The sequence below is a fragment of the Carassius gibelio genome, chromosome B21 (genome assembly GCF_023724105.1).
Source record: "Carassius gibelio isolate Cgi1373 ecotype wild population from Czech Republic chromosome B21, carGib1.2-hapl.c, whole genome shotgun sequence".
In the NCBI taxonomy this organism is placed as follows: domain Eukaryota; kingdom Metazoa; phylum Chordata; class Actinopteri; order Cypriniformes; family Cyprinidae; genus Carassius; species Carassius gibelio.
In genome coordinates, this window is record NC_068416.1 from 20,124,261 (window position 1) to 20,148,894 (window position 24,634).

At 36.3% G+C, this 24,634-nt stretch overlaps 1 protein-coding gene across 2 annotated transcripts; it reads left to right on the forward strand.

Moving 5' to 3' along the window:
* Window positions 1–1,359: 1,359 nt before the first annotated feature.
* On the forward strand, window positions 1,360–24,502 carry LOC127986073 (tumor necrosis factor receptor superfamily member 1A). 2 transcript variants are annotated; one of them, XM_052588271.1, is made up of 10 exons: window positions 1,360–1,603; window positions 16,243–16,396; window positions 17,510–17,638; window positions 19,617–19,728; window positions 20,031–20,152; window positions 20,295–20,381; window positions 20,613–20,650; window positions 20,824–21,123; window positions 21,312–21,348; window positions 22,176–24,502. In XM_052588271.1, exons 1-10 carry the CDS (start codon window positions 1,574–1,576, stop codon window positions 22,463–22,465), a joined length of 1,299 nt encoding a protein of 432 aa, XP_052444231.1. In that variant the 5' UTR covers window positions 1,360–1,573; the 3' UTR covers window positions 22,466–24,502. The 2 variants fall into 2 exon arrangements, with proteins under 2 accessions (XP_052444231.1, XP_052444232.1); XM_052588272.1 differs by having other exon boundaries at window positions 20,298–20,381.
* Window positions 24,503–24,634: the final 132 nt, after the last annotated feature.

A 24,634-nucleotide genomic window follows, 5' to 3' on the forward strand; every position in this document is an offset into this window, starting at 1 on the left:
TTATCTTTAAGCGGATCATAAAAAGCATATAATCTCATTATACTGTTATACTGATACATTATACTATTCATATATTCTCTGTGTGTGTACTGTATATATATATATATATATATATATATATATATATATATATATATATATATATATATATATATATATATATATATATATATACTTGCTCTTCAAAGTAGCATATCAGTCCCAAACTTGATTTCCCATGCAAATCTATGTGAAAATGCATATAACATGTGAAGTTCAGAAAGGTTTTCAATATTAAGAGTAAAAATAACTTGAAAATGCCATTTCACCCGCCTCTTCTGCCCTTGGGAGAAAGATTGCAACACTGGATTCATGAAATGTACATAATTGTTTTACTCAAAAGTTGTTTTCATCAATGGATATAAAACACATCAGACAGGTTTTTGTACATAATCTTGATGAGTAGTTATTGTTTATGAATATAAAGGGTGATTCATTTCACCTATGAGATAACTAATATTTTATAATAGGACAAATATTTTTCTGAGCCATGCTTGTCTATTGTAGTGAAATCACAAGCTGCACACAATGAGACTGACAGAAATCTAAGCAAAAGACCACATCACTTTCCACATCACTTTCCAAGCATTCCAATAATAATCTATTTAAGACCCTTGGTTTTTATTAGCAATGTAATGAAGGCTATTTATCTCTTTTTGTATGTACACCTTTGCAGATGAATCAGAGATCATTCAATCACGAGAGCCTGATTTCACAATACTTGAGCATTGCATCAGAGGCTTGGCATGTGCCTTCTGTGCTGAAATCAGAATTCCCCTTGTTATCACCTCTTCAAAGTCTGTTTAAGGGAAATTGCTCATTTATAATGACAGTGTATAGGTTATTCAGGTAGAGGGGGTGGCAAACCATCCTGAATGCAACATTGTTTGCCTACACGGTGGCAAACTTGGAGCTTTTTTCTTTATTCTTTTGAGACGAGGGAAAACAAAATAAGATTACGATGATTAAATTTGCCTAGTTTGTATAATTGTCAGAGTAAGGTTTTATAAAGAGGTTAGGAATTTGTAACCCAGTCTAATTCTTTTTCACTCTGAGTCTGAAACTAGGCTATATTTGTTTGGTTTCCTCTTTCTTCTGTTTTTTTAGAGCCTATTGTTATTATTACAATTTGAAATGTAACATTCAAACAAGATTACAAATGGCATAACTTGTATTAAAGAACTGTAGGAATGACCCCTTAGTAATACAGCAACCTACAAATCACGGCTCTTTCAGTGGTAGAGATTTCATCACTCTGATTGGCCAGTGACACCGACGTCACATGACGTCACCGAACTCTGTCTAACTTTTTTTAACTTGACAATAAGAGAAGCCTCGCATTACACCAACCGCGTTTCCACGAGAGAGCAGTCGAAAATGATTTGGTTCTGACAGGCCGCCAAACATCGGATGTACATTGATTTGTGTTGCCCCTTTGTTTTTTTAATAGTTTGTTTTAAAAACGTTTCCGGAGTGTAAAAGAGTCAAGAAGTAACGTTAGTTGGAAAAGTCGGAAAACGCCATCCTTTACAGGATGGATAAATCGACAACGATGAAACTCATGGTAAGAAACCTCATGTTTGTTGTTGGGGGTAACGTTAGTTTTGTTAAACTGTGTATATTTTTCAGAGTATTGCATAATTTCATCGTTCGTCTGTGTTTGTCGGAAGCATGGATATGAATGTGAATTCCTGGTGTGATCAGTCATAACGCTCTGAATCCAGTCTGTTTGATTATGCGTTACTCAATCACTCAATCAGACTTTTCGATGCACATCAAGTGTATTTTATTAAAAACGTGCCGGTTTTTTCTTCTTTCTTTCTTTTTTTCTTTAATAACAGTTCGATCAATTTAGTCATTTCTCTGTTTTAATCTGATGTGAAAGGCTTGTGTTATCGCATTAATTAAAGTGGATAATGATAATGAACATTGCCAAACTGAACTGGCAGCAGATATATGATTGTGGTTCTGAGTTCAGAAATATTTATTAAAATATTTACAAATATTAACATGGTGTCATGCTTTTATATTGCGTTTTGATTTTATGATTAATATCAGAAAACTTCTTAATAGACACTTTATAAGTAATTCAAGTCATGTGTGGTTTTGAAAGACATTGTGGAAATAAGTCTTGTACACAGTCTCAAAACTTGGTGAGTTGCCTACGTAGGCAACATTTTCTGCCATTCAATGCAATGCCTAAAAGTGCTGTCTAGCTAGGTTTTGAGACAGGCATAATGTGTGGTGTTTCAAAATCGATTATTATTATTTTTTTAAATAAAAAATAAGAACTACAGAGATTAAACAATATTACTTTTTCAGGTTAACTATGATACATGTATAACTATGTATACTTTTCGATACAGATTGAATTTCTTATTCATTTCAAATTTGTAAAAATAATGAGTAAAATGATCATTAGGCTCCAAAAAAAAAAAAAATGAATTACATATATTTTATAATTAATAGTAATTATATTGATTATTAGAAATAGTAGTAATATATTTATTTCAAATTAATGCAACACAGGCCTATATATATATACATTTATTTTAAACGTGTATTTATTAAGATGCATGTTATTCACTTAAGAATCAATGGCTATATATATATATATATATATATATATATATATAATTTGTAAATACTATTTGGGGTGCTGTTTTTAAAAGCCCAGCAAATAGTAGCATATTAGAGTGGTTAGTAGCATATTAGAGTAGAGTTGGTAGAGTGGAAATATTGGTTAAAAATATCTGCTTAACCAATTATTGATAATTTCCGGTAAAAAAAAAAAAAAAAAAACCTGTTCCCAGACTTCTCTTTTCTTATGACCCTTGCCTTGTGAGGGTTTTCTAAGAGAAGTGCCACTGTTAAGCTTCCAAATTGAAAGAGCCATTCACTGCCCTTCTGTTGGTTTTTCCAGCTCTGCTCTGCCAAAAGTGGCACTATAAAAACGCTTCACTGACTGAATGCCTAGACTCACCTTTAAAACTTTCCCTCGAGTCTAAAGCCAAGCTCGGATCACACTGTGTATGTTTAACTTAAAATCACACCATTCCATTAATAAGCAGCATATTGAAAAACACAGGATGGTTCTTGCATTGAACTTAAGTGTATTTTGTATAAATGCACGTATTACGTAATTATATACTCCTATAAAGAAGCCGATAATTAGTAAATTAGATAATGAAGTCACCAAAGGGAATGTTGGCCATATTAATTAGTAACTTTACAGTAACCGTTACCTCAACAACGTCTCTTTCCCATAAGTCCCAGGTAAACTCAGTCTCCTTAGAAGCCCATGTTTGTTTATTGAAATGACAGGGCAGCGATTGTTTGCAACATGACTGTTTATGGACGCTGTAAACTTTGCTAAGTTATGGGTCTGCTCTGGTTGGCTGGTCACTAGATGAAGATAGCTCATCCTTGCCAGTCTTGCATAGCTCAAACATTCCTGGGCCAGTGAGAGCGGATGGGGAGGGGGTGGACGGAGGCGTACGGCTCCCACTGTAAACTTCCTGTCAACACAGATGGCAGTAACAGGAATCAGATCTTTGTATACTTCTTTTCCACCCACAGTCACAAACATTTTGCATACAATCGTAGCAGGGGTCCCTGCTCTTGAAGTCTTTCCATTTTCTTCCTTTTGTGCTGGGGATCACAAACAGATGCATGTTGATTCTTTTCGCTTTGTGCACAGATTTCTCTCTCTTTCTCACTCTGTCTTGACTTTATTTTGCCCTCTCGCACTCCTTCGATGTTATCGGAGTGTGCTCTCCTGGGTGTGGGCATGGACAGGAAGTGTGCACGGTATCTCTCCGAGCGGCTCTGAAATCCAAACAGGACATGTGCTACATACCTCGGGATCCACAAGAAAGACTCCAGAGCGCAGTCGACATCCCGCTGCTCATTAGGAGCCTTTTAAAGCCACTTTCCACCGTCAGATGTTTATAGAATCCACATTTACAAGGAGACAGGAAGAGAGAAGATTGCGTGATGCAATTAAATGCAACACTCATTATCAGAGTAATCAGAATGATGTGAATGTGTGGGAGCCTGTGTGTGTTTTAGAAATCGTACTGTATCTGTTTCTTAGACTAAGCTGTAGATTACCCACAATAAACAAGGACCAGAAGTGTTTATACTAAGATGAGAAGCACATTTATCCTGCTCTCAAGCTTCACGGCTATTATACAAGAAAGTTGTTATGTTGATGAGTAGTCGACATGAAATGTTTCAGGGAACTCTCCATTCAATTTATTTTAGTTTGTAATTAGTATGCATGGAGCTTTTAAAAATGTTTCAAATGTGTGTATTTTATACGGTTTTGTTTTATTTTAATTAGAGAATTTTTTTGCACAGTGATTTTAGGCTAAAATAATATGTTGATGATATGAGTAGTAGATGTGATGATGCTGCTAATAAGTTATTTGTCATGCCGAGGGAAATCGACATGAAATGCTTTGAGAATGTTGACTTTCATGCAATTTGACACTATCAGAAATGATTTTAAACAGCATTTTGCTAATTCTTGATAATTGATATACCTGCAACTTTTTAAAAATGTATAAAAAAAATAAAAAAAAAAATAATATATAATATATATATATATATATATAAAATTTGTATAAAAAATACATAAATTATTATAAGATTTTATAAGTGCAAATATTCTGTAGTCTCTCAATTAATATAAGTAATACACATTTATTTGGCTTATATTAATTGCATTTTTAAATACTTAAATGCTTAGTTTAAAAAGTGTTTTACCTGCTAAAAAGTAAATAGCACAGGTCCATTTCAAATGAATAAGGCAAACACTTATTTAAAAATGGTGAAAAACTTGGTGGTTTCATGACCTAAGATCTAGACATCCATAAAAATGTTAACCTTAAACTTAATGTTAAATAGAGAGATCATACAGTTATGTGAGTCATAAAATCATGTGTAAAATGTGCAGCTTATTCATCCTCCTTGTGACATGTGTTAAAGTCGTGTGGCTTTAAAAAGTTCAAGTAGTGGGAGGAAAAATGAAAGATTATCTGCAGTCGAAATGAAAGCGTCTTGATAGCGTGTGGGTTTGTGGTTAGGCTTATTTCATTTGCCATTTAGTTCGTCCAAGGAAAGACGAGGCATCTGTCAGTGTTTCTTTTATTTCTAAGGTGGCCACACCTTACAGGTCACTGCACCCAGATTCAGTGACTGAACGGGAGATGTGTTACATATATTACAATGCACCTGCTATTCAGCTACCCTTCTATTCAACCCCCATTGACTCCAGTTAAAACGCTAATAGTGTGCATTTCTGTGTGTGTGTGTGTTCACTCGTACCCCATATCCAGTGTCTTCCAACAATAATTTCCCATCCGTTCGACTTAAAATTGAACAATCATTGGTCATGCTTCCTCCTTGAAAACAACACCCACACGCTCTTTTATTCTTATGTCTTCTCCTCCCATGATTCCACAGGTGAATCACAGATTGGGTAACTTGCCACTGTTGCAAACACGCTTGAATCAGGGTGTGTGCTTGCTTGTAGGAAATAAGATGAGGGTGTAATGTCTCGCTTAAGCTAATGGAGAATAGTGTCAGTTTGTAGCTTGGTCACACCTTGCAGATGTTTTCCATGTGCATTTGCCGTGTGGATGGGAGTGTTAATGTTAAACCTTATCTTATTGATGTCAGGAGGCAAAGAGCAACTGTTAAGGTTTCTATAAATAGACAAAAGCACTACATGACAACACTATATTGATATTCCTCAGGTGCTCTGATTAGAGGCTTTTGCAAAATAGTTATGTAACCTATGTATTACCTATATTTTATTAAGTATCTTCATCAAATATATTTCTACATATCTTATTTAAAAAAGTTTCCCCCCCCCCATAGTATTTTATTTATATATTTTTTTTTTTTTGCATAATGATTTTAGCCTAAAGACCAATCAAACATGCAGAGACTTTATTACAATTTTTATTTATTTATTTATTTATTTTTTGTTAGTGAATGCAGATTTTTTTTAAATGTCATTAAAATATACTTCAATATATTTGATCGACTTAATATATTTTTTTTATATATATATATATATATATATATATATATATATATATATATATATATATATATATACTGGCTTGTATTAAATGAAAGGATATGCAATATTTTTTACACACTCCCTAATCCACATTTGTATTTTATTTTATTTATCAAATTTTTATTTGAATTTACCTTGATTTTATTTTTTGATTTCTTTATTCTTTTTTTGTTTGTTTGTTTATCTTAATTTTCATTTAATAAATAATTAATGGTTTATTTTAATCATGTGAAACTGAACACTTTCCATCTTTAGAATTACTTAGGCTGACATTTGTGGATGCCTGAATTAATATTAACCTTGAATAGGTCAAAGAATGCATTCAGTGCAAAAAAAAAAAAAAAAAAACTCAGCGTCCGGCATTGAACCTCCTGCTTGTGTGAGTGATGGGAAAGGCATTCAGCACAAAGCCTCTGTCTGATGGGAGCTCAGTGAGCTGAGGCTAGCTAATGAGTGAGGCAACTCAGCGTGGCGTTGGCCTAATGTCATGGGAATATGTTCTTCAAGCTTAAAATGCCATCCTACACAGTATATACCACTCTGCTGATCTCATCTCAGATCAGTTCAATAAACAGGTTGTTTATGCCAGGTTGTTTGTATTATTGCTGACGTAATTGATGCATGTTTTCCCTTTTAACAATAGTCATTTAAACATTAACTAAAGGTGATTGTTGATCTCCAATAAAGTCCTTTTGAAACTTGTTCGACCTGTTTTTGATAATCAATGGGGCTGTCGTACAAAGAGAAGAGTCACTGAGTCATCCAGGCTTTAAAGCTTTTCATTGGATGGGACTTTGATCTGTGACGCACGGTCAAGCTATTTACCTCCTAAGGTTTCCATGGAAAGAGCTGCAAAGAAATGGAAATATTTAATGCTAATTAAAATAGGCATGGATGGGTAGAGTTTTTTTTTTTTTACTCCGACTGTTTTTAGGATTTAACTTTTTTGACTCATTCTGTGGCATGTTCTCATTTGTCCCACCTAATGAAGTTACGCTACTTTCCAAAAAAAGAAAATGCGTCACAATTTAGGTAAATCGAATATAACGTAATTAAATAAGTTCAGATGTTCTGCTTGGGGAGCCTAAACCATTAATGCAAGACACGAAGCATGCTATCTAGGGTATTCAAAAACATCCAAATTTGTTCGGGAAGAAAATAAGGAATGTGAATTGGAGTTAAACTGTTAGCCAGACGTTTTAATGTGGATGGACACATTTTTAGTTAAGTTGGTGTGAACTTCTAATTTCTCTCACCGGTTGTACCTCTTATATTGTGCAGAACCGCAGAAGTGGTTTTACACAGGAAGTGCACTGTAAATCACAATTTTCTTTTTTTTTTTTTATTCCTTTTTTGCTTTCATTGTCTTTGTCTGTCTGTCTCTCTCACCCTCTCTTCCTCTTTCTAAAGGAAAGAGATTAGGACAGTCCTGTCTGGTCGCTATTCACTGCACTCTTTATTAACAGAAGACAGAAAAGCCACAGGAAATCTGAAATGTGGAAGGCTGTGCTGTCGTGGCTTTCTGGGCCTATTAATATCCTCCCACGCACACTACGGACAGCAGGCCACCCGCCTGATCTCTGAGGCTGAGGGTTTCGGTCAAAACCCCCCTCATCACCTCCACGGGACTGAGAAATCACACTTGTTTGGATGAAGGTTTGAGAATGTGCGGGTCAAAAACATTCAGTATGTGGTTTGGGGTCGTGATATAACTGGAATAGTTGCGAAACTTGACGTTAACACTTTTAGGAGAATGTATTGCTTTATTTGAAGGATTAGATGCTTGGTAAATCATTGTGAAGCTAGTTGTCACCAAAAAATTCATAGTTTTTTCCCATTAAAGACATTGTGTGTGTGTGTGTGTGTGTGTGTGTGTTTCTGTGGCCCAGCATGAAGCTGAACTCCAAATGAAGCCTCCACATTGTCTGACTGTTTCCTGTGTTCCCCAAGAGGAGCCATTTACAGCTTTTCACACGCTCATACCCAAGATGCTAGTGTGTGTGTGTATGTGTGATTGCACATGTGCTGTGGTTTAGGTAGATTTCACGAGTTTCAGTATGCGTGTGACTTGGGTATTACATCAAAAGGGCAGCTGTGGTGTCGATGAAGTATGCAGTGTTTTGAAAGCAATTTTGCATATGTTGCAGAGCTGTATGTGTTTGTGACCTCATTCCTGTACATTTATTACAAAGGCGAAACATCGCCACATTGAATCATCTGATATGTTTGAGTTGTCCCCCTTGCTGGAGCAGTTTTATGGCAGTTAGTACACAGTTTGATGCAAAATGAGATATAAAGAAAATTCATGATATTTAAATATAAAATAGTAATAATTTATGTATGTGTGTGTGTGTGTATATATATATATATATATATATATACACACACACGCGCACAAATAAATAGTTTAATATAATAAAATATTATATATTATTTTGTATTATATACTATATTATTACACTAATAAATCTAATGTATAATTGTTTAATAAATACAATACAAAATTGTAAAATGTTTTCTTCTGCAAGGATGCATTAAATTGATCTAAAGTGACATTAAAAACATATAACAAAAGATTTCTATATTAAATAAATGCTGTTATTTTAAACTTTCTATATATATATATATATTTTTTTTTTTTAAATCATGAAATGTTTTCAATATTTATGATAAGAAATTGTTCTTAATTTCTGAAGGATCATGTGACATGACTGCTGAAGGCTTCTGAAAGTTCCACTTTACCATCATAAATCGATTTAAAAATAGAAAATGTAATATATTGTTCATGCAGGTGCCATGCGTTTAAATCAAGTTTGCAGTGTTTCTGTGCTTTGCATTTTTCCATATAAACCATTCTACTCTTTCGAGGGCCTGTTTATTTGTGCAGCATGTTCATCATGTGCATCCTCTCAGTATAATGCATAAAAGACTGGAATCTGCAGATAATTTGAGGCACATGATTCCACAAGGTTCCTGTTCTGGACCGCTGGAAATAATGAAGAATGGTGTGTCGTCCCTTAACCGACAGCTCTGATAACAATCATCTCTTAAGTACAGGGGGAAAAAAAACTCCTGCCCGTCCGTCAATTCCAATCATCGTGCATAATGAAATTCACTGTACAGCATGTAGTACGGATGTAGCCCTAATTGAACACGTACACACACGCGGCAAACGTCAATGACTGACAGGCTTATCGTACTGTAACCTCAAACAATAAAACCTGTGAGACCCTATTGTCAACTAGCCAAGTTTTTGCCAGAAGTGTGTGATTGTGACAGTGATAGACTTACAGCTGCCCGTCCACATGTGAAAACAGGCACTTTTGAACAATGAAGATTTCATGTTCTCGGCTAATAGTTTAGACCTGGCAGCGAGCATTATAAACCCAATTGTTTAACAGTAGCAAAGGAAGCCAGCACACTTAGCGCTTTCATTCAGGCCAGAGGTTTCTTTGAACTGTTGTGTGCTCTGGTTGTTAATCGTATGCCGCCACTGGCATTAACCGGTTCATTCATGAGCTCTTGTGTGACCACTGCTCTCAGTTAGGTTTACTTTGGTGGTCTGCCATTCAAACAAAACTTATTCATTCTTTCTCTGCATTCATTTATATATGTGTATATATATATATATATATATATATGTATGTATGTGAATGGCAGAGAAAGAATGAATACGTTTTATATTTATCCTATGTAAGACTTCTGGTTTATGTCTCTCTTCCAACTCTATCACTTGAAACTTTCTTTCTGATATCTGCGATACAGCTATTTTGTTGAACTGCAACTTGCGTTCACATCATCTTTACCAGCAATTACTTGCATATTTAACAATTATTCACACAGACAGAAGGGAAAGGGCGTCCCCTCCGTTCCGAACGCGCCATGTTGGAGAGCTGCCAGAGCAAAGTGATTGTGGGTTTGGAGGACTCTCATCTTGGAGGTTAAGGTTACCATGCTGGTCTATGTCCTGACCACCTATTACAGGCCAAACCCTACCGCAGGCTGTCTGGACGCTGCGAGTGTGTGTGTGTGTGTGTGTGTGTGTGAGCATTTCCTGCTAATTTGTTTGTGGAGGATGTTCTGTGAGATAACTGAAATGCACAAGTTTGATTTGAACTGAGCGCAGACCTTGAAGTCTGAACCAGATTTTCGCTGCTGTTTCCTCTGAATAAATGAATTGCCTGGGAAAGCCGGAAGCAAGTTTGCATTGAGTTTGTTCTGGTCTTATCTTAGTTTTAACCGGTCATGCCTACCGGGTGACCTGCATCCCTCAGCTACGCTTTTGTCATGGTTCACCAGTGGTTTATCGGGATAGTCTTGAAGCACTGATAATAGAGACAATAGTTCACTTTTAGCAGCGCTAGCTAATAAAAGCCAGACCACCGGTCCACAAAAGCATTTTTCAGACGAGATTAGTTTTCTAAACAACGTTTGAGTTACAATTATTAGCATAAGATGTGTCTTTTCATGTAATTATTCAGACAGAATTCAATTGTAGTTTTTACTAAATTGTATATATTTGGGTGCTAATGTCTTCTAGATGTTTGTATCACAGAATCCAATGAAGTAAGCATGACTATGTATGGAATATAAGTTTAGATATTTTGTAAGTACATGATCTGCTTTTATTAAATTTCAATTCTTTTATATTGAAAGAAACTAGTTTAGGGCTCAAAAATAAGGCCTAAGTAAGTTCTGGTCGGTTTATGAAACTGTGACTTGCACAATAGAGTCAGCACTATATTGGATTTTATTATTATTATCGTTTTTAATTTATGACTATATCTTAAGTACACACATTAGTAATGTTATGCTATGCATGCTGTCGTTATTTTTTTATTTTATTGCCGTCTTAAAACTTATCATTTGATGAAGAAGAAAAAACTAAATGTGTGTGGGCAGAAAAAAAAAAGAGTAAAATTAAATATTACAATGAGAAATTAAAAATAAAAGATATGAAATGGTATAAAAAATAAAATTGTAATTAAATTATAGTAAAAAAAAAATACAATAAAAAAATCATAATACAATTATTTGTAGTTTGTGTCAAGGTCAGTGAAAATTAAGATGGTAAAAAAATAAAAAAAGACACTTTTTTTTTTTTTTTTTTAGATATGCTTAAAAATAAGATTGTTTTGAGGTCTAAGCAACAAGGAACTCACTGTATTTGTTACTAAAATCTTCTGAAGGTGTGGCTATAATTGCAGAAGCACATCAAAACATTTTTTTTCCACTTCAGTAAGTCATGACGTGTAATGTTTAATGTTCCTTGTTTGTTAATAGTTTCACTATGAGCTGTCAGCAAGAAAGCTGACAAGTTAGTTCTAGTGCAGCATTTGTATCCAGTGATTCACCAGAGCTGGAATGTGCAGACACAGGAAGTGATGTCACTGCCCTAACAGCCTCCTCATCCGTGCCTCTCCAAAGTAAAAAACAAAAAAACACCACCTGTCCTGGGATCAGACGACTCTCCATGGAGACGTGGAGTTTCCATAGCATTCACACACACACACAGTCAGGAAAAAGTTTGACTGCTTTTTAACAAGCGCTTGGCATAGATGTCTGTCAGACAGGCTCCACTGTCATTGGTGGGTGATGTCATTGGTAAATCAGCGAACTTTGACCCAGATGGGTTTGCATGTGCCGAGGAGGTCCGGAACAGGTGTCGGACATTAATGCAGCTACTGATTTTTCAGGCTGCAGCAACTGATACGTGTGCTTTTCATCCCGTCTGGGAAAATTCAGCCTTTGCGGTATATGTGTGTGTTTGGGTGCAAAAGAGCGAGTACTGTAGCTCATTAGTGTGCCTTTTAATGTTCCACTCGTCTGAATGGTTTCAGTGTGTCCAGAGTCAAGAATGTCTCTTCTTTCACTAGTCGTTCCTCGCCGCCATGCCTTCCCATGCGCCTTCCCTGCGTTCTGCGCCATTTCTGGGCTTCTCTCACACTCCGTCTTTTGTATCTGTCCCCCTTCTCCTTTTCTTTTCAAATTCCTCCAGCGCTCCATAGCCGTCGCTCTCTGACCCCACCTCCCGGCGGCTGCGTCTAAATGGTGCGATTGTGCGTGTGTGTGCATGTGAACGTCTGTGGAAAGTCTGACGTGAGCGCGGAGAGAGTGTGGCTCGACAGCGCTGCTCAATCCAGGAAACTCCCTTAGAACAACAAGGCATGGCTGACATCCAGAGAGCTCCACTGGAGCCAAAGTTAGTCTCAGACTTCCCTCCAACACACACACATACTCGCTCAAGAAACTCTCACACATGCATTCGGTTCGCCCGCACTAATTTCATTGTCTCGAGTGGTTTTACTGTCTGTGTGGACACTCAATGGCATCTCGGTTCCCCTGGAGGCTGATAGACTCAATCCGTCTTCCAACAAGAAGATCATTGTACCCTCCTCCGACTTCCAAACATTGCATCTCCAAGCCCGAATTGAGTCTCTGCTCTGTTTTTGAGTTGATTTACTGCGGCCGTTGTGATATTTCAGCCATTAAAGATGGATTAGCGTTCCAATCTGTGGTTTGACAATGCAGTATTTGTTGAGACCCTTGTTTTACTGGTTGTTTTGCACACTATAACATGTATCACCATATTCTCTAATACCCCTGGTCCTCTGGTGTCTTAATGCAGCTGTTCGGCTCTATTTGATACTAGTTTACAAGTAGCATTCTGCTGTTCTCCTCTGCGGTATGTCTTCTCTGATTGCTCGACTGTTTTGGAAACCCTGTTGCTATCTTACAAGTATTAGTACATAATATTACACTGTCAACATTTGAAATTTTGCTGTTGCAGTTTGTCACCGGCAGTGTAGCTTAACTTACTGACTAAAGACAGTGAAAGGAATTAAATTAAAGACTACTGTATAGCATGCTAGTTTTGCTGTGTAGTATGCAGCATGCAATTTTTGGCATGCATAGAATGCGCAGAAGATTTGCACACAAATTTTTTTTTTTAATAAGTACAGTACTGCACTGTATATAGTCCCACAATACAATGTACTCAAAACTTACACTTCCATTAAAAATATATTTTTTTTTATTACAATATGAACGTATTCAATTGATCAAAAGTAACCACAAATACATCTAGAAACATTTCTCTTGAACTTTCTAATCATTCATAAACCCTAAAAAGAATGATGGTTTCCAAAAATGAAAGCGGCTGTTTCCAACATTGAAATTAAAAGGAAATGTTTCTTGAGAACCAAATAAGCATATTTGAATAATTTCTGACGGATCATGTGGAATAATGGCAAATTTGTAATATAGCTTTGCAATCACAAGCGTAAATTACATTGTAAAATATATTGAAATATATTTAAAATTGTAATAATTTTTGCAACTTTACTGTTTTTGCTACTTTTGGGATCAAATAAATGAGCATAATGAGCATTAGTAACTTTTTTTAAAATGTATTATGATCATTTTTATTGGCTCTTTATTCGAATGGTCTTCAGTTTATGTTTTAATTCAAAAAGACTTTTAGATGGTATTTTTAAATATTCAGTGTCATCATTTGAGACAACAATGAAGCATGCTATTATTATGATCTGTACGGTTTCATTTACACTTTTCACAAATAATATACAGTGCATTATTCTTTTGCAAACACGTAGGTCATTCAGAATTCAGCGTGATTGTCACATCCTGCATATTTATGAGCATATTAAAATGCGAACTTCCATATTTATATATCAACAACCATTCAGAATTCATCAACTTGGCCTGCCCTTAAAAAACAACAGTGCTCATTCATTATATTGGTAAACAATGGTTAATCAGATTAAAATAGTTCAGTGTTTGGTTTCATTAGTTCACTTTTGTGCAAATTTCCAACCAGCATCATAAAGCAAAATCGCTCTCCTAAAATATTTGTACATCAAGCTGCGATTTTAGAAGTTTACCATCTGTTTATTACTATCTGATACAATTTAGCAGTTTAAATGACAAATTATATTTATATTATATTATATACTACTGAGAAAAGCAGCACAACCCTACTCTCCAGATAGAGCCGTGAAGTTTCAGTTAAATGCAAATTGTTCACGAGAAAAAGAGGTGTGTGTGTGTGTGTATCAGAGCACATCCATATGGTGAATGAGTGTCTAACAGACATGTTCAAAGAAGGCCAATGTGTGTGGGAGATAAAGAGAAGTAGAGGCAAGGGTTGTTCTTTCTATGTATGTGCGTTAAAGAAGAAAAGGATTGTGATGGGGTGGTTGCTTTTCATTCTTTCTTTGTATGTGAATGTAAGTAAGTCAAATGAGAGAAAAGAAGAGATATTTGGGGGTCGTTGTGTGCAGACAGAGATGTGTGTGTGTGTGTGTGTGTGAGGGAGTCAACAGCAGCTCTGTATGGACTATGCATGCGGAGCAGGGGTCTTCTACTTCAGACGAGCACTTTACTCGGTCCCTGAGGCACCCCTTCTTTCTTCTCCCTCTTTTCAGCATGTCACAATGAGAAGGCCTCATTTAGGACTAAACAACACACTTTAGAGCAGCCACTTCAAATGACCCAAATTCTCCCAGACACACAACACCACAGCCATACACCTCAGTGGCAACTCTACACCACCGGCTCCATCTATCGGCCTACATTTCCCATTATCCTCCGAGACAAAAAGACAGAGATACCGAACTGACTGGCCATTGACCAGCATTGGGAACTTTTGTTTATAGTGCCGCATTTGATGTTAAAAAGAAGCACTTTTGTAGCATTTCCCCCTTAAAGTCCACTTATAATGTTAGTTAAGGTTTCTTGCACCAAAACAGTCCTAATTTAGTTTTACATGACCATTTCCCCCAGACTGTGTTCCAGTTCATCAGACTGTTTTTGCTACTGTACCTTTAAGAGTTTAAAATTACCATGCAGTTTTGCTACAGGGCAGCATGCATAATACATGTTTATTAAAATATCTGTTGTACACGTGCGGTTTTAAATATGCATTGTCATATGGACAGTAAGCCTTTACCGGTAATAAAAACGTGTTGAAATGAAACCCAAAGTACAAAAAAAGTAGAATCAATTGAGTTTGAGTTACTACCACTGACGTAGTTTATTCAATGGATTCAACAAACTTGAGTTTAATGAATGGTTAATTAAACCAATAAATCATAAGAATTTTCTAAATGACTTGTTTTGCTATTCCCTTGCCTAAATATGTATATATTATATAACTAGTTGCTTTTCATTTGCACTTAGCATTATTTCACACTCTTGTCGGTGACCCTGTCAAACTTACTTTCTTCCCACCATTTAAGAAACGTTTACTGCTATTTCCATGGATCCCACAGCACATTTAGATTTCTGTGTATGTGCGTCTTGTCAGGGTAGGTTGTTTTGTTCGGGTCCAGGAAAAGACTCTCTCCTGCTCTGTTAATTTGCTTTGCTCTGCAGATGTGCACATCAGATGGTTTGAATTAAATGCTAGATTGTTCGCACAAGGTCAGCTATGAGAACTCCGAATACCTCTCTGTTTGCCTCTGGAACTGAGAAAGAAAGGCTAAATGTGTGTGAAAGAGCACGACTGCAGCCGTGTGAAAGTATAAAACTGGTATTTCTCTCTTATCTGCTGTTCTTCCCAGACTTTTTTTCTTTTTCTTGTGTGCCTCCACAGCCCCATAAGAAAAGCTCAAATCCCTTTTCATTAGCAGCAACTGCAATAAATTATTAATTCAATTTAGCTAAAACATTTAACAAGTCCCTTGCAGCCTGTGATATTTGTAGTGTTAACAAGAAGATCTGATGTGTCCTGAAGTGCTTATGACTGTAGTAGTTTAATTTAACTGTATTTCTAATTAGTTTATGATTTATTTTTAAGTAATTGTTTTTTTAGTAACTGAATACATCAGTGTGTTTACAAAATGCATTCAATATGATAAATATATTAATCTAGTACAAACTAACCTAATCCTAATATTTTTCTATAATATTATAAATATTTTTATTTTGAATATTTAATTCATATTTTCTGTTTTTTTTTTTTTTTGTTGTTGTTGTTGTTTTGATTTAACAAAGCAAAACCAAAATATTTCCAAGTACCAACTGTCTGGGATACATGAATGCAGGTCATCATGAATGCAAACTGAAAAATCTCTCTCTCATATCTCTAGGTGATTATTATCGTTACTTTGATTCATGTGGGTCATGGAGCGGCAGAGCTTGGGTTTGCAGGAGACCTCCAGAACCGCACGGCCAGACAGCTGAACTGCATGGAGAACCATGAATACCCTCACACCGGCTTCTGCTGCAAGAACTGTGAAGCTGGTAAGTAGCAGTGAAGATCCATCTCTGACGTCCCCTTCAAACCGTGAGAACTTCCCTTGTAAAGGCCAGTATTATAAACACAAATGACTCAACTCGCTCAAAGCAAAGTAAATTAAAGCATACACTGGTTTTCAAGATGTTTAAAATTGCTTTCCAGGCCATGTTGATTAGGCACTGACAAATTAGGCATCTGTCAGTGTTGCTATTAAGAGTATTTTTCTCTGATGAAAGTTTGAACGGGAACAAAATGGTTATTTTATATTAAAGTCTTCAGTAGCCTAAAACTCAAAGTGTTCTTATTTGTAAAACTCTTGTTCACCATAGAGATGTGTCTGTTAAGAGATATTGTAAGGTTTGTGTCGAAGGAGGTGTTTCGGAGATCTAGAATGAAAGGAATGGAGGTCTGTGTTTAGCTCTCTGCAAACATAAAGCGCACACGAAGAGCAGCTTAAATCCCCAAACCGCCTGATGGGAATTAAACACAAAGTATACATTTTGGAAATATAGTGTTGGGAATTACAGTGAGAATATGTGGAATGTAATAAAACTGTTCATTTTTGTATAGTTTGTCTAATAAGCCTATGATAATCTCAGGATGGTTTCTCATTACCATGGTAAAACCATATAAAACTGAAAATATGAGATAATTTAATATATATTATACAAATAATGGCATGAATACACTTAAGAATAGATTCTTGAAAAGAAAGTTTATTATTTCATGAGAAATGCAAATTATTAATTTAATACTGGATAATTGGTGTCATATAAAAAATTTAATACTGTGACAAAAAGGTGCCATGTATTTTAAACAGGATTCAAATTTGCATAAAACATCTTTTCTGTGGTCTTATTGGGAGAAAAAGGTTACTTAATGTATTTTACTTGATGCATTTTTCATGTGAGTAATGCCAAGTAATATTTTAATACTAGATCATTGGTGTCAGCATATATACCAATGCAAATCTTTGGCCAAATGTTACATTCTGTGGTCTTAATTATACAGTTACTTTAAATGAGTTTTTTATTTTAAACACAAACTGGTTCCTATTCTGCTTTTTTCTCCAAATACTTTAGATCTAATGTCTGTCACATTGTTTTTTCCATTCACAGGCACTTATGTGAAACAAAAGTGTAGCGGTGACCAGGAGAAGGGCATTTGTGCTCCGTGTGAGAGGGGCACGTATGCCGAACACCCCACGGGCATGGATCAGTGTCTGCAGTGCAGCCAGTGCCACAGAGGTAACAATCTCCACTTTCCTCTCCAAACCAGTCATTTAGTCAACATCGCAATTAGATGTTTGTAAAAGGCAAGGCCAGATCTTTCTCTTGTAGTTGTTTAAAGTAAGTGTTTATGTGTCAGGCCTGTGACTGGCACTTGGAGGTACAGAAATCTCAACCCTCTGCTTTTGTAATTGATTGTTGAGTTTTCCAGTAGACAGCCATCTGTAGTCTGCACTGACTCTCCGGAGAAGCAGAGCACTCAGGAATGTAAAATTTATACATCTCGAATGAATAATGGAACACACATGGTCCTTGGCATGCTGGGAAGGTAGCAACGCAACCCATCGCTGGTGACTACTGGACAAACAATTAACTTCTGAATATGCAGTCGGAAAACATAAATTAGAAAAAACAAAAATTCAGAATCGCTTTTGAACAGCATGGAAAAATGTGCGGCATACAGTGATCTCCAAGTGAGAGGGAACATCTAAAGCACATTGAACCCATCAGAGAAATCCCGTTCTTCTGCAAAGCTATTTAGTATGTCTCTGGTTCCTATGAAGTCAAAGCCATCCATTAAAGTGCTGTTTATTTTGATTGGACAGCCACATTTACCGTTTATTAAATCATTTGATTTACCTAAACACTCTTTCCCACAAGACCCTACTGCTTGTTCAGATCCAAACTCTGTTGTAAACACTACATGTTCGTATAAACAAAATCTCGCTCGCCCGTTTAGACAATGAGCCTCCCATAGGATTCTCAAGAGGACAGGGACATAAGCAGGCCCCATGAATAGAGCAGAGTCTAGTGTTTCCTGTGCTGGACACCTCGCTCCTGGGAATCTGATCTCCTAATGTTACACGTCCTGGGTGTGGCCCCACTCCTCTGTTCTTTCACTAGCCATTTGTGTGTGTATGAAAGACTGATCCATCCTCAGGTTTATGCACACCTTTGTGTATCTTGTCCGGGTTTGTGTATATGCTTGTGTTTTAGGATGATGCAGGGCATGCCTGTATCATGTGGCGTCTTGTTCGATATCAATTTTGCACAATTAATCACTCCCAGGTTAGTCCTTCTTCCTGCTGAGTCACGAGGGTGTGTTGATTTAAGACTTTCCATGCAGTTCTTTCCATGCAATATCTGCGTTCTCTGAGGCAGGTATTTGTTGTACTAAATGTCAAGTGACTCTGATTCTGGACTTAAACTGGATCTGTATTGACTGAACATTTGTCCAATCATTCATTTAAACCCTGAATGACTTTCTTTCTTTCTTTTTTTCATCCAATTTTGGACTGAATCTGGATCAGGTTCTGGATTTATCCAAAACGTAAATATCTTATTTTACCCTGCAGAGGTGCATTTCAGATGCCTTCTTAGGAATTGGGTTTAACAACATTAGATGGTTTCGAGATTAGTTTTAGCAGTAATACTGTGAATCTTGTTTTTATGTAAATTTGGATTGACTCTGGATTATATGAAATGTATATAATTCATTTTACCTTATAGGTGCGCATTTACAGTCTTCTTAGGCAGATATTGATTTTAAAATGCATACTTTTTTTTATTATTATTCTAAATTTGGATTAAATCTAGGATCTACATTTACAGTATGCATACATTAACCCTTTAGAGGTTCATTTAATATTTTCTCTGAGACAGGTGCTAGCCTAGTTGAAACGATAGTGTATAGAAACTAGATGTGGATTAAATCTAGCTCTGGATTATTCTTGTAGCATCTGGATTGATGCATTCATTCAGTTCACCCTTACAATGTGTGTTAAAACTTTCTTTCTCTTCCAGCTGTTCTCGGAGGCTAATGTTAGTAGTAACAGATAAACACTAAATCGTTCTCCCTGAATCTAAATCAAATCTGTATTGATCCAGCATTCATGTGTGTTCCATGCATTTGAACCGTTTTCCGAGGCATTGTTTCTCTCCCACTTTCTTCATCCTTCCCTCCCTCACTTTTTTGCTTCTCTTCCTCCTTTAACAGATCAGATCATGGTTGCCGAATGCACCAGAACAAGCAACACCAAGTGTGAATGCAAACCCGGTACCTTCTGCCTCCCGGACGAGCCCTGTGAAGTGTGCAAGAAATGCTCCAAGTGAGTTCCTCCTTTCCTCTGGAACGTGCTCTTCCCATTTGACCTCTGATCTGCAGCACAACACCCAGATGAAAGCTCTGACACTCCCACCTTCTATTCTCTTAACCTTTCAGCCCCAGCCTCTGCTTTAGATCTCCAAATCCAATGAGTCAGATCCCTTTCCCACTGATTCACTCTCTCCACCTTCAACCCCTGAGGCTATTACTGTGCTATTCATAATGACAATCATTTAAAGACTCCTATTTTAGGCCTTTGGCATCAGACCTTTTCTAAAAGGCATATTTTTGACCGTGGTTTTGCAGGTGCAAAACTGATGAGGAAGAAGCGATCAGCTGCACTGCGACATCCAATACAAAGTGCAGGAAGAAAAGCTCTCCTCAGCCAACGGACAAGCCTTCGGCATCAAATAACTCTGTTACCACAGGTAAGACAGGCAAATGCATAAGATTTTTTTTTTTTTTACTTGAAATAAGAAAGAAAGTGGCTCAAACTTGACATTAATAACACTATATCATGCAATCATGAACAGAAGGAAATATTTAATTTAATCTTCTTTTCTTTTTCAGCAGTTGGTATATCAGTTTTAATACTGATTGTAATAATTGCAGTTGGAATGTTTATCCTCCATAAGAGATGCCGACGTCGAACAGTCGGTATGTTAAAAATCCTTTTTTAATCCTTGTATTTAATAACAATGCAGTGCCGTTGTTATATATGTATAAGAAGTATATGAAGACTTTTATAAACAATCATAGCACATTGTACAACAATTAATGCCTTCATAGTATTATGGCATAGATCTGCAGAGAAGCAAAAGTACTTGTATTGAAACTGCTTTAAATATATATTTATTATGGGCCTAATTGCTATCAATTTTATTTCAGACCCTCCTGGTGATTGTGAAAAAGCGAAGCTTCCTATTGTAAGTGTTTTTTGGCTTTTTATGCATTATTTTGATTCGTTAGATGAATTCGGTTAATATTATGCTGATGCTGCAGATAAATGTGAATTTAACTTTAAAAAAGAAACATAAATTATTTTATTAATTAAATGATATAAAATAAATACATTTTTGTTGTTCTTGACGTCACTTAGGATGAGCGTTCAAGATCAGAAGAGGACCAAGAGAACAGCCGCAATGCTGTATTAGAGAGGGAAGAGGGGAAACGATCCGAGTCCCATCCCTTGTTGACACAAGTAACGCAGGAAACCAGCACCAAGAGCATACCAGTGGAGGATGAGGACCGGGGATTGGGCGACAGCTTGCCAAACACTACCAGCTCTTCCCAAACCAGTCTATCTGCCCTCCCTCCTCAAGTCTACAATGAGGAATCCCCACAACCGAGTCCCTCAGCCCTGAGACAGACGGAGACCGTTACAGAGCCATGGGCACGGGTTAGTAAGAATCGGGACCAATCACACTTTTTGGATCAATCACAGAGTCATTAACCATCAAAACACAGTAAAATGCCAAGATAGTGCCTTCAAATGTGTGGGAAGTTCCCTAGCAGAAATCTTAATTTACAAAAAATTTAGTAAATTCACAACAATGCAAAACCTGATTTCTTCTTTTTTTCTTATAGGATGATGGTCCTCCCAGGAGACTTGTTCCATTAATTGGTAAGATATTATTCTCTCAGACACAGTTTTTTAAGAATACATAACTATAATATGACAACAACATTTTTTGGTTTATATTGAGTAAATGTGGCCAGACATCACAGTGTTGCGGTTTATGACTTTAGACTTCTTTGTAAAAAGATTAATTAGCAGAGGGCAAAAGAAAGATGTGTTGTTTATTTTCTTTCTGTTTTTTAAGTGCACAAATGTTCTAAAAACAATAATTGAATCTAAAGAAAAATGTCAAAAAGAGACCATTCAAATGGTTTTGGGTTGGTCAGATAAAAAAATATATAATAATAATAATAATAAGTCTATTATGCTCACCTGAGCTGCATTTATTTGATCAAAAATACAATAAAAACTGTAATACTGTGAAATATTATTACCATTTCAAATAACAAGTTTCTATTTTAAAATGTAATTTATTCCTGTGATGTTAAAGCTGAATTTTCAGTAGTCATTACTCCGGGATTCAGAAATCATCTAACATGCTGAGTTGTTGCTCAAGAAACAATTTCAGTGTTGAAAGCAGCTGTGCTGCTTTAGTTTTGTAGAAACTGTGATAGGATTTTCAGGATTCTTTAAATAAAAGGATTAAAAGAAAAGCATTTATTTGAAATAGAAAATGTTAAATGCCACGAGTGTGACTTTTATCATCCGTGTTTAAAATAATTATTAATCTAATTCTGTATTTGAATTAATCCTAACCTTAATTACAAGTACAGAACGCACCCTTTTCATTTAATATAATTGGTTCTTTTCAAGTTCATTTTCCAAAAGATCCATTAGACATGTTCTGAAGTCTTATTGCTCTGATATAATAGGTGAGGAGGAGTCTCTAAGCAAGAGTTTCGACCTGTTTGACACCCTGGATGTGCGGTACCACAACAAGTTTTTCCGTAGCATCGGCGTGAGCGACAACTCCATCAAGGTGGCCGAATCACAGCACCCTGTGGACAAAGTCTATGAACTACTGCGGGTTTGGATGCAGAAAGAGGGCCTGCGGGCAAACATCAACACATTACTACAGGCTCTGCTAGACCTGGACCAGCGGTATTCAGCAGAACACATCGCCTCCAAGGCTGTTGAGCGAGGCTACTACAAATATGAGTGATGTCTCTTCAAGACTGCAGATTATTTGTTGAGTACAAGAACTAAGTAATGGAGAGGTGTAAATTCATTTAGATTTCTCCCCAGTGGGTCTGTGGGTCTCATGGCATGAACTTGATGTCCTGTTATGGAGACTTTGGAGAATCTCCTCTCTGTAGCGCCCATGTTGGGTTTAGAAGCCAACACTGAACCTTTTTTTAAGGATTTACACTGGCTAGCAGCAGAGGGCGATGTGTTCCCTCTCAACCGTGCATTGTATTGTTACTTGATGCACTGGCCTCAGGCTTTTAAACTACAGGTTGGTGCAAAGCCTACCTATAGATGTCATTAAGCCAAATGTTCAAACTAAAACAAGTGTATTAAGTACTGACAGGCCCAATCGGAAGATGTTCACAAGATTCACACTACATGTAGTCATATTTCTGCAGTGAATCACTTCTATTCTTAGCTTCAAACCTTGTTAAACTCTGTTACAAACGAACAAATATGCTTCAAGATGAGTTTAGAACTTGGTTCAGGATGAGTTTTGGATTTCAGACGTATATGTCAACAGTTTAGAGTTTCAATTGAAGTTCAGAACATGGTTCTTTATGGGTTTTTTTTTTTTTATTATTCCAGAATATCTCATAGTCAGGCTGCCCCTGAATTCTACCAGTGAAAGGTGACCCTTCTTCATCTGTTTGGTGCGAGGACGAGATGTTTTTCAAACTTATCGACCTTTCCTGCCTGTTCCGTTTTCCTCGTTTATATTTAATTAAGTGATATATTTATTTGTTTTGTTTATACAAATTATTATTTATACCGGTTACCAATATTCATCTACAGTAAGTGTTCCTGAAGAATTTATCGTGACTGAGATGTTCAACAGACAAATCCTTCTGGTCCTTTCACAAGCAGATTTAGTGCCATCTTCAAATAGTTTTCTGTAGCTAAGGCGTTTCTGCATTTACCCCGAGTGTGTCGCCTACTACAGACACATCGTTTCTTTTATATGAATCACAAAACGTGTCCTTCGCTGTGGATTTTATAATGGTGTTGTCCGTTAACGTTGTTCCACGGGTTGAACTAATATTAAGGATAAGGAGGCATTTCAAACTTCTTCTCGCTGTTCTTGTTTTATATGCGGTAGTGCACAGGTACGTGTTTTAGATAGTTAAAAGATGAAGGAAATTTCTGTTCATCCACAAACTGCTTACAGTTGAATTGCCTTTTGTCTAGTATGTAAATAATTGTCAAGAATTCTATTAAACGAAACTAATAGATATATATTTATGGAAGCCCTAAGAGCACAATGTAATGGGTACTGCCTAAAAACCCAATCGAAGGAACAAATTGAAATTTAAAATGAACAAGCAAGAATAGATATTATCTAAATAAACATGGCTTCTTAATTCATTTACGTAGCAGTAAATGAACTGTGACGTCTGACTCGGCTGTATAGCTATGTAGCTGTATCGGCGTATGAAATATATTTTCAGAACCGATCTCAGACCAGCTTCACCTTCTTACAGACTTGTTGGAGTTAAAGCTAAAATGAGTTCAGAACAAAATGGCTCCCCCTGCCTTCCGCATGTAATTATGAAATTGTAGAGCTATCGTTCAGTGCAGGCACTGCCACCTATTGACATAGAGTTGAATAGCAAGAGAAAAACCTGCATCAATTTCAAGGGACTTTTTTTTTTCCACATCTTCACAGCCTTTTCTAGACATCTTCCATCTTTTTGCACTGAATTTAACGTTTAGTGTCTCTTCAGATGTAGGTGCAGGAGTTTTTACCTCTGAGCAGTTCTCTGAGTTTTTTATAATTTTTTTTTTTTTTTTTAATAGCAACTCCACGTTGTTTCTGCCTTGACGCCTAACACAGACGCATGCCTCAGTGTTCACTCTTGCTTCATGTTCTCAATATCTCTCTATGAGTAGAAGTTTTGTATATTTTTTTCCCCCTTAGACAATTGTTTGCTCGTTTATGAATGTAAAATGTTTGCTGTTGCAAAATAGATTTGTGAATGTTTGTTTTGAAAATAAAGTTTTAAAAAATTAATGGCGTTATTGTGTTTAATATTTATTATATACTAATAATTTCTAAGCAATTTTGCAATCAATCCCTTAATCTTTTAAAATTGCCTTTTTAATTAATTAATTTTATTATAATACTGTATAGCCTAATACTAAA

Excerpts from the sequence above, each read along its gene's own strand:
- LOC127986073 (XM_052588271.1), top strand. The coding sequence starts at position 1,574 with ATGGATAAATCGACAACGATGAAACTCATG. Across the intron at positions 1,604-16,242 it reads CGACAACGATGAAACTCATG|GTGATTATTATCGTTACTTT; the intron begins GTAAGAAACCTC and ends TCATATCTCTAG. Across the intron at positions 17,639-19,616 it reads GTGCAGCCAGTGCCACAGAG|ATCAGATCATGGTTGCCGAA; the intron begins GTAACAATCTCC and ends CTCCTTTAACAG.